This window comes from Galeopterus variegatus, unplaced genomic scaffold (assembly GCF_000696425.1).
Source record: "Galeopterus variegatus unplaced genomic scaffold, G_variegatus-3.0.2 Scaffold1442, whole genome shotgun sequence".
Taxonomy (NCBI): Eukaryota; Metazoa; Chordata; class Mammalia; order Dermoptera; family Cynocephalidae; genus Galeopterus; species Galeopterus variegatus.
The window spans coordinates 179,466-189,366 of NW_007727553.1; the positions used below are offsets into that span (position 1 = coordinate 179,466).

Consider the following 9,901-nt stretch of genomic DNA (forward strand, 5'->3'; position numbering starts at 1 on the left):
TCCGAACCCTCGGCGGGAGCGCCACCGTGCTCCCAAGCGGAGCACTGTAGCAGTGCGCCACCGGGCCGGCCTGCCCACCAGGCTTCTGCCCGGATGGCCCAGCGCCGGGTGGGGGCCGCACTCACCGATGCAGTTCATGTTCCAGAGCCCGCTGAACACGCCCTTGGGCACCTTGCGGATGCGGTTGTCATGGATGCGGAGCTCCACCAGGGAGCTGGGCAGGCTGGGGGGGATCTCCGCCAGGTGGTTCTTGGAGATGTAGAGCTTCTGCAGCTTCCGCAGGGGGCTGAAGGCCTTCTCATGGATCTTCGAGATCTTGTTGTTCACCAGCACGAGGGCCTGAGGCAGGTGACACGGAGGTGAGCGTGCCGCCTCTCTGCCCTTTCTCTCCCTTGTGCGCTGCTTCCTGAGCTTGCCGTCCACAGCCCAGTCCGGCTCAGCCTCAGGGAGGTCAGAGTGCAGGGGAGGGAGCCCCAGCCATGCACTGCTGCCCAGCACAGCACACCGCTTCTACGAGCCTCAGTTTCCCTACTTGTACACTGGTTACAATGAAGTCGGTTTTTCTTGTGTTATGGGAAGGAACCCCCAGGGAGCTCCACCAGGGCTAGCTCGACTCCTCTCAGGACTCCACGGGTCCCCGAGGTCCTCGCACACCCCATACGCACATGCACACACACCCATCTGGACGCACACCCCCAGCTGCAGACCTCCTGACTCCTCCTAGCTGCTCAGAAAGGACCCAGTGAGGCAGGAGAGGCGGGTGGGCGGGGGGACTTACATAGAGGTGCTGGAGACCTTTGAAGTCATCCTTGCGGAGCTCAGAGATGTCGTTGTTCTGCAGGTCCAGCAGCGTGGTGTCAGGTGAGATCTCCTTGGGTACAGCCTTCAGACCTGGGTCCAGAGCCACTGTCACCCGTGTGAGCATGGGCCCACCCAGCCTACTAGCTCCACTGGCGTGGAGGGCCAGGGACACACACACACACAGGGACACTGACACAAACACAGAGACTCTGCCACAAATGGGTGCAAGCTCCAGAGCTTGCGGACAGAGGCTCTGCTCACCCCTCACTCACTTGCATCCAGACAGCTGGACACCCTCACGCCCCCACAGCATGATGCCAAGCCTGTGTGGGCTTTCTCCATCCCTGCCCCCACCCTTTCATGCCCATCTCATAGGATGGACGTGTGTTCCCCTTAGTAGGGGCTCTGAGGCTGGGCACGTGCCTTCCTGAATCCCTCGCCACCCACTGCACAGGGACTGACCCAGGTCAGAGCACTGAACAACCCGCAGGTGGCAGTGGCAGCCGAAAGGACACATGGCACTGAAGGTGCGTGTGAGGGAGTCCAGGTCCGGGACGCCCGAGATTGTGTCGGCACCCGAAGCCTCCTCGTCGTTCATCATGAGCAGCCCGTCGTCCAGGGTGAAGTCCCAGAAGCCCTTCTGCTCAAAGGGTAGGGCCTGGCTCAGGGCCAGCAGAGCTGCGAGGAGCCACAGGGATCGCATGGTGGACACGCCTGCGAGACACGGCAAGGAGGGGCCGTCATCAGCCCCTGCGCCCTGGGCTCTTTCCTGCCCATCTTCCCAGCACCAGGGGCCGGGGTGTGTGTGTGTGTGTGTGTGTGTGTGTGTGTGTGTGTGTGTGTGTGTGTGCTGGCACTGTGTCCCACATCCCTCACTAGGGACAGCCAGGCCCTGGGGCGGGAGGCAGCAGAGGGAGGGGGCATGGGCAGGAGGCACCAGGCAGGATGGGGGGCGCGCTGCTGGCCAGGAGGGCACCTCCTGTCGCTCCCTCACCCGCAGGAAATACTTGGCCTCGTTGAGCAATACAGTGTCTTCCCAATTAGCAAGTCTGCAGCCCCCACGCCACTGAGTCAGCCAGCAGCCTACCTTGGGGTGGGGTGTGGGTCAGGGAGGCTGAGTGGAGGAGGTGGAGGGGAAGCTCTGAGTTTAGTTCCGAGGATGCCACTCTGGCCACCTGCGCCAAGTCCTCCCCAGAGTTCTGGGCTCAGGGCAAGGTGCACACAGTTGAGTTAGGCGACCATGGGTCATGTCCTTCCCTGCCCAAGTCCCCCTCCCACCATGCCCACATTTCTCCGAGGCACGGGCGGCAGGCTGGGTAGGAGAGGGGCAGTCTCTGGGGCTGGGGGTGGAATCGGCCGAGGCAGTCCTGAGCCGAGGCCCTGCTCCTGGGGGACTTGGCTTCCTCCTCCGGACCACCAGCCTCCCCCTGCCTGGGCCCGAGCCCCAAGGCTCCCAGATCTGCTCCTGCCCTTCCTTCGTGCCCACAACCTGGGCCCCCTTGGGAGGCCCCCTGAGTGGAGCAGGCACTAGCTGCCAGGTGTGGGGCAGGGTCGGGCTTGTCTGGAGGCCCCCCAGGCTGAGGCGGTGGGGTGGGGCTATGGAAGCTGCCCTGCCTGAGCCTGCCCCCGCGCCCACATCTGCCTGCTCCTTCTTCCTGCATCAGACAATGCCCCCGTCCAGGAGCTGCTCTGCACAGCAGCCCAGAATGCACCCTACCTCTCCTAGGACCCCACCTCCCCGATTCCCTGGCCTGCTTGCCTCCCAGCCTCGGGTGCACCTGGGGGTGTGCTCCTCCGGCTCCCATTGATCCCAGGAGGAGGCTGGGATGGAGGCCTGTCCTGCTGCCCCTGCGGTGCTCCTCAGGCCCCCTGGGGAGGCATCTGCTTGGATCCCCCTCTTGAGTGGCTCCTGTGGCCTGCCCTGGCCCCATCTATACCTGCAGACAGAGGGGCCTGCCGTGGGGCTGCAGCTGCTACGGAGGGAGTGCAGCACCCTCTGGAGCTGGCCCCAGAGTCCCCTTCCCCAGCAGACCCCACAGCCCTCCTGAGCCCATTGCCCCAGGTCACACAGCAAAGTCGGGTGCAGAGCCCAAGGCTTAGTTCAGTTTCCATCTCATGTGGACAGTTGAACTTGGTGCTGACCCTGGGGTCAACAGAAGGCCCCTGCTGGGGGAGCACCCAGCCTCCCTCGCTCCTTTGAGCCTTGAGACCCCACAGTTTCACCCCAGGGCCAGCAGGACTCGAGGCAGCACCCATGAGGCCCTGGCCCCTGAGTAGGTGGAAGGCCCCGAGCTCGCCTACCTGGACAGCGCTGGCTTTCTCCTTCCCCCGTGTGCAACCCCAGGGCAGGGCAGGGCAGGGCGGGGCAGGGCAGGGCAGGGCAGGGCCTCCGTGCCTGCTGCCGCGTGCAGGCCCTTGCCAGGGTGCCGCTGGACGTCCGAGGGTGGGAGCAGGAGGAGGAGCAGTGGGAGGGAGCAGGAAGGGGAGGGTGAAGGCAGGAAAGCAAGATGGAATGGGAGAGGGGAGGAGACTGCCCGCCCCCTGCCAAAGCCACTACCTCACAGGGGGATGAGTCAGGGCTGGAACGCCCAGATGGAGCCATGGAAGGCTCTGGATTCATGGTCCACCTGCACAGGTGGGGGGCGGGGGATGGTCCGGCTAGGCCCAGGGGAAGCTGTGGGGACAGGCTGGTGCAGACAGGCCTCTCCCAGCCCGCCCGATGCTGGGGAGGACGGGGGTTGGGGGGCGGCAGAGGACCATCTACCTGTGGCCAGCCTGGGGTCTGCCAGGACCCACATATTAGCCTGTGTGGGCACTTCTGGAAAGGTGGGCAGCTGGTTAGGGTGGCGGGTCCGCTCCACCAGAGGAGAGGACACAGGCGCTGCGAAGGCCAGTCAAGACAAGACTGGTCACTGGGGTCCCTGGTGGGCTCAAGGGAGGAGCCCCGGGGGCACGTGAGCTCTAGAGGAAATGCACCAGCTTAGAGCAGCCATGCCTGATGATCTAGTAAGTCTGGGGGCCCCCAAGGGGCTGGTTTTCCATGGCTCATGGCTGGGCACGAGCAGCAGGCGGGGGGGGGCAGGCGGGCTTCCTGGCACAAGACTCAGTGCACAGAACTCTGCATGGGAGGGGGCAGGGCAGAAACTGAGCCCACAGGAGGCAGCAAGGGACCCCCACAGAGCCAGAGGAGCCCAGGAGAAGGGCTGCCTTGCGGCTGGCACAATTAGTATTCTCATTCTATGGATGCAAAAACTGAGGCCTACAGAGAGGAACTGACTTTCTCCAAGTCACTCAGCCTGAGACTTGGACTAACTCTGGCGACTCCAGACCTTGAACTCTCAGCCCAGGAGCCATCTGGCCTCGGCCCTACCCTACCCTTCATTAGCCGCCCCTCAGCCACAGGGAGCTGGGGTGGCCTCTGGGCAATGCTGAGAGCCTGGGGGAGGAACCCTGGAGTCTGGTGTGGGGGGGGGGGAGTTGCTGTAGATAACACTGAGCCCCACCACGGTGTAGACATGCGCACGTGCACGCACACTGAGGAGGCAGGCAGGGTGGCAGCCCAGGAAGTGGCAGTTCCACATGGACCGACACTGTGAGACCCACAGCAAGTCCCTCCTGTCCCCACCTCCTCACCAGCGCTGGGGCCTCTGGGCCTCAATTTCCCTTCATCAGTCTCCCTGGCATGTCCCCAAGGACTTCGGGGAGGGACTTCAGGGAGGCCTCAAGCCCCATCAAAGCGTGCTCTGAGCAAAAGGGAGACTGGCGACCGCAGGTGTGAGCGAGGGAAGAGGCTGGGCTTCCTGGAGCCTCCGCCGCCACCCCAATAGGGCCTTCCTTGTCTGCCCCTCTGAAAGCCAGCGCAGTCCTCCGTGCAGGATTGCTCCAGGTCACAGCCAAACAAGACGCGTTGGCAGCCTCTGAGAACATGGAAGGACTGTGCCAGGCATTCAGGCCAGGCCAAAGGCGGCAGGAGCAGGACTTGAGGTCTGGCGGGCCCTGGGAGCTCGCCTGCAGATGTGTGGCTCATGGCTGCCAAGTAGCAGACGCCGGGTGCTGTCTCCATGGCCTCAGCCCGGGGTGTCTGGCCCCACCAGGCAACCCGACCTGAACTCTGACACGTGTGCCGCCTTCCACCCAGCCCTGCCAGGTTCCTGGGACTGCACCCATCCTCCCTCCCTTCTGGCCACCAAAGCCCTCCAGACCCAGCTTCAACCAGCAGGTGGGCACTCGTGCCCAGGCTGAAACACGGCCTGCTCTCTCTGCCCTCCCAGGCCCCAGCCCGCTTGCCCCTGGTTTCTCCAGCCTACATGTGGGTGTCGACTACAGAGACGGGACGTGTACTACCCACGGCTCTGCAAATCCCATGCGTGTGTGCGTATGTTGGGGTGGCTGCAGAGGGCCACACCCTGAGCCCACCTCCACTGCCTCTGTGCCCTTCACACTGTAAGGGGAACAAATGCCCGAGTGTGGCTGGCCAGGACGGCTCCTTCCCACAGTGGCCCAGGCACGGCTGGACTGAGTGGACAGAGCTGTGTCCTGCGTTCTAGCAGACTTTGGGAACAGGCTGGACCTTTGGAGGCTGCAAGAGGCTGGCACTGGGGAGGTGGTGAAGTGGCTGGGCACATCAAGGGGGAGCTTTTGACCCCTGTCTCACGCTGCCAGAAACCTCTGGAAAGGAGTCGAACAGCAGATGACCCTGTTCAGCTGGAGGTCCTGAGCTTCTTGGTCCCTCTGTGCCTGGGCCACACACCCTCCCTTCTCCTCCCACTTGCTGAAGAAATCCTGGGCTCCTTCTTGCCACGTGTGAGTATAGGCTGTCACTTCCCAAGGGTGGGACAAGGGACTCAAGTAATTTCTTTACTTAGTCCACCTGTTGACCATAAGAAGGAAGTGATGCTTCTACCACTTGATGAAGGGGTAAACCGAGGCCCACACTTTGCCCAGAACTCTTGCCCAAGGCCACACAGTGAAGAAATGGCAGAGCTGGGACTGCACTGTCGCCTGTCTACCCACCCATGTGTCTGGCCCTGCCCTCTGCCGTTGGAGACGTCATTGTAGGCCCCAAAGCTGAGAGGGCCCGCACTCCCTGGGTTTTGCAGCGGCTCGGCCAGCCCCTGGAGTTGCAAGAGAAGATTCCTTTGCAGCTCACCCCCTCCACCGCCTAGAAACATGGCACTTCTCTTTGGCTGCCACTGTCAGTTGCTCCCCATTGGCCATGAAGCCAGGAGCCCCTCCTCAGCCCTAGCGCACCCACCAGGCCAGCCCCAACCCTGCTGCTTCCACAGCCGTCTGCAGGGCGATCTCCTACAGCGGCCGTGTCTCAGCTGGGCCAGGGAGCTGCCTCTGAGCCCTTTGGGGGCCCCAGGGGAGGTGTTCTTGACGTGGCCCACAGAGCCTGGGGGCCTGTGCCTGCCTCCTTCCCCTGTCCAGCTGGCCAAGGCAAGGGGGCTTGGCCTGCCCCCGGAAGGGAGAGCTGCCAGGCACCTGGCGGGGAGGCCGAAGGGGAGACCGTGTAGCCCTTCTCTTCCCGGGCCCAGGGTTTCCTGCAGCCCCTCCCCTGCACCAGTCCCCACTCTCGGCTAGGGGTTCTGGCTGGGGTGAGCTGCAGCCTCTTTGGCCTGCCTGGAGGCCCAGGAGCCTGTTCATCTTCAGGTCTCCCAGGGCGGCTAGGGTTCCCACAGCTGTGTGCCTCCTTGCAGCCAGGAAGCATCTGAGGCCATGGGACGGCAGTCAAGGCCAAGAGGGACTCAGTCTGCGAGAGGATAAAAGTTGCACTCGCCTCCCGGGCTTCCTCTGTCTCTGCCCCTCTCCTTCAAGTCTGACCTCTGGTCACCAAATCCCTAATTCTGTGGCCACCTGGGCCTCTGCCTACTATATTCCTCTTGGCCATCCGCCCCCTACAGAATCACACAGGGCTGGGGCACCTGCCAGTTTGTGGGGGAGAAGCAGGGACCAATTCAAGAGTCCCGTGGAGTCCGGGCTTAGCCCACGCCCAGGCTGGGGAGACTGGGAACATCCGGGACCTCTCGTAGCCCCCACCCTTCATCCTGCTGCTCAGCCCAGGCTGGTGTTTCTGCTGAGCTCAGGAGAGTTCGGTGCAAGGAGGCTGGGTTAGAGCCCTCGGGTCCCTAAATCTGAGATATGCACCACCAGGGGGAGGGGTGGGCACATTTACTGGGCCTGGCTGGCAGGCTGGGGTTGGAACTGAGCAGGTGGGAAGCAGGGAGCTGAGGCCAGTGGGCTCTGGGCAAGAGACCCTTTCATGGCTACCCTGGGGGATGCTCCAACTCAGAGCAATGACGGGAAGAAGGCAAACAGTGTGGGGAAGGGGGACTAGGGTGGTTTCCGGAAGCGTGGAGTCCCAGAGGTGGTGAAGGAGGTCTGGAGAGCCCTCTAGCTGTGGGCTCCAACTGGGGAAGGGCCTTCACTCCAGGACCTGCCAGCCTGGAAGGGGAACAGGGAACCAAGCACAGTCCCCACCCCCAGAGGAGCCAGCCCCACGCCTTCCCCAGGGAGCACTGGGAAGCTGGTTCTTTCTGGAAGGTTGGAGAGGAGCCTGGCCATAGGTTGGCAGGCCAGTTAGGTTGGGCAGGCCTCAGGCCAGGGGCAGCCCCCTCTGCACGCCCCCCTCCCCCAAGTCCCTCTAAGACTTGTAGAAAGGGCTCTGGGGGTGGCTGAGGTGTGGGCCCTGATCTCCCCCAGCTCAGTGTCTGAGCAGAAGAGGATGGGGGCTGGGGACATACTGACCCCCCCAGATCCCAGCTGATGAGGAGGAGAGGCAGAGCCCCAGGATTGGCCTGCCTTTGGAGGGAGCCCATGCCCTTTCTGCACCCCACAGCCCATGCCAGGGTGCCAAGGACAGCCACCATCACCCCCACAGCCCTTCGGTGTGAGCGAGGGCCCTGGGCTGGGGCGTCCCCCTCCCACCAGTGGGGTTGCAGGGCTGTCAGGGCTCAGCAGCCAGCTTGAAAGCTGAGGGCAGGGAGAGTGGGAGGGGGTCTTGGTGGGTGTGGGAAGACCTTGCTAACAATCGGGGCTGTTGGGGTGAGCAAGGAAGGTGAGGGGCCCTGGCAGGTATCTCATCAGGGTCCCTAAGGCTGGGGCTGTGGGGTGACTCTTGGGACATGCTGTTGCTGCGTTGTCCCCACCCCCCCCTGCACAGGGTGCCAAGGAACCAGAAGCCCTCTGGGGAGGTTCTGGGTGTGAACTGTCAAGTGTGGGTTCATTACATATCCCTCCTCTGGGATCAACAGCTGTGGGCTCTTGGTGGGGTTGGGGAGAGGTTTGCGCCAATGCTCATAAGTCACCCTTCACGATGGTCAGGGGGCCAGCACCCCGACTCTATGAGCTCCTAAAAAGAACTGGTGCAAAGGGGCTGGGCCTCAGATTCCCTATCTACACAGTGGGAACCCTGGTCCCTCATCCGGGACAGCGTGTAGAAATGGTGGGAAGGTTAATGCCCATGGTGACTCGGGTCCTTGGGGATCGAAGGTGGGCCAGTGGGCAAGTGGCCAGGGAGCCTAGGGCTGCCACTCCCAGCTGGCCAGCTGCCCACGACAGCCCTCTCTGCTCCCTGGCTCACATCCTGCTCCTGCTGTTCAGCCCCCATGGCTTGGAGGCAGCCCTGTGGCTTCCTTTCAATACACCCACACAGGCCTGCCCCCAAAGGCTCACCCACGCTGGCCCACAGTAGCCATACATGGGCATGTTCCACATGAAGGCACCCCTGCCCGCACACCAGCTCTCCCAGGGTGTGGCAGGCCCAGGAGGCTGCATATTGCCAAGAGGCGCTTTCCTGCACCCATGGATGCCGGTCCCTGAGAACCTTCCTAGCATGGCATGGAGGAAGGCCCCAAGCACCTCCAGCTTGCCTCAGTCCCAATCAGTCACTACGGGGAAGAGTCGGCAGGCCAGGGAGGGGTGAGGGCACAGAGGCAGGAGCCCCCTGAGGATGGGACCTGAGTGGCTTAGCAGGATGTGTTCCGCCTGCCCCACCCGCCACCCTGTCCTGCAGGACCCGGGGCCTCCCGCGCAGCTCAGCAGAACCAACGCGGGCAGCCCTCGCTCACCAGCGGCCCACCCCGCCCACGGAGCAGAGAGGGCGCTCCCCTCCCCCAACCTTCCAGGGCACTCGGGGGCACCCAGATAGTTCCGTTCTCTCTTGCTTCCTCTCAAGGACTCCAAGCCAAGTCTGTCCCAGGGAACACGACACAGTTGCCTGATTTTCTTCCCTTCCCCTCTCCTGCCCATTGTGAGTCCCAATCTAAGGGGCTTCTGGGGACAGACAAGACTCAGCCACCCAGGCAGCCCCACTCAGGGCCCCTGCAGCGAGGGCTCCTTCGACCTGCCCACACGTTGCCCAGGAGGAAGTAGAGGCAGGGCATTAGCCTGTGGGTGAGTGAAGAATATCAGGCAGCTGGGGACTGTTCCCAGGTGCTGTGCCCGGCGGGCGCCCTGAGATCCTCCCCGACCTGGGCCGGGCACAAAGCCCCAGAGTGAGGCGCTGCCTGGCAGGACGAGGCAGGCAGGAGTAGAGGGTGCTCCTGGGACTTGCAGTGAAGGGCCAGGGCCGTTAGAAGCTGGGGTGCCAGCCACCTAGCTATGCCTCTGCGATGCTCTGGGCGGCAGCCAAGGAGAAGGACCCAAGGGGGAGGCAGAGAGACAAGACTTGGACGAGGCTGAGCGAGGTCAGGGGGGAGAAGGCAAGGAGGGGGGAGGGGAAGGCGCCTGCAAGAGGGTGGGGAGAAGAGGCAGAAACGGGACAGGACCAGGGGACCGCAGGGTGGCGATGAAGGGGCGCGGACCGGGAGCCTGCAGGGGGTGCCTTGGAAATCCGCAGACACCCTGAGGGCAGGAGAGGGCAGTAAGGGGGAGCAGGCCAGGGGCACTGGGGACAGCAAGAGCAAGAGTTGGGACAGCAGAGGCAACAGGGCCAGGGCAGCACAGGGCTGGTGTGGGGCGGCAGAGCCAGGGGACAGTGAGGGAAGCTTGAGGCCAGCGTGGGACAGCGCGGTGCTGGCACGGGGCTGGCTGGGGTCCCTACCTGGGGAGGGGCAGTGGCCAGGCTCAGGCTGGCTAGTTGGTGGGCTGGGATGTCAGG

At 63.6% G+C, this 9,901-nt stretch overlaps 1 protein-coding gene across 1 annotated transcript in view; it reads right to left on the reverse strand.

Moving 5' to 3' along the window:
* Positions 1-9,895, reverse strand: part of BGN (biglycan) — a 13,607-nt gene extending 3,712 nt beyond the window's left edge. Inside the window, exons 1-4 of the mRNA XM_008577051.1 lie at positions 9,845-9,895; positions 1,264-1,515; positions 779-891; positions 126-339 (exon numbers count right to left, since the gene is read on the reverse strand). Coding sequence (XP_008575273.1) covers positions 126-339; positions 779-891; positions 1,264-1,504 — 568 coding nt within the window. The 5' untranslated portion in view covers positions 1,505-1,515; positions 9,845-9,895. The remainder of the gene's footprint in view (positions 1-125; positions 340-778; positions 892-1,263; positions 1,516-9,844) is intronic.
* Between the last annotated feature and the right edge of the window lie 6 nt (positions 9,896-9,901).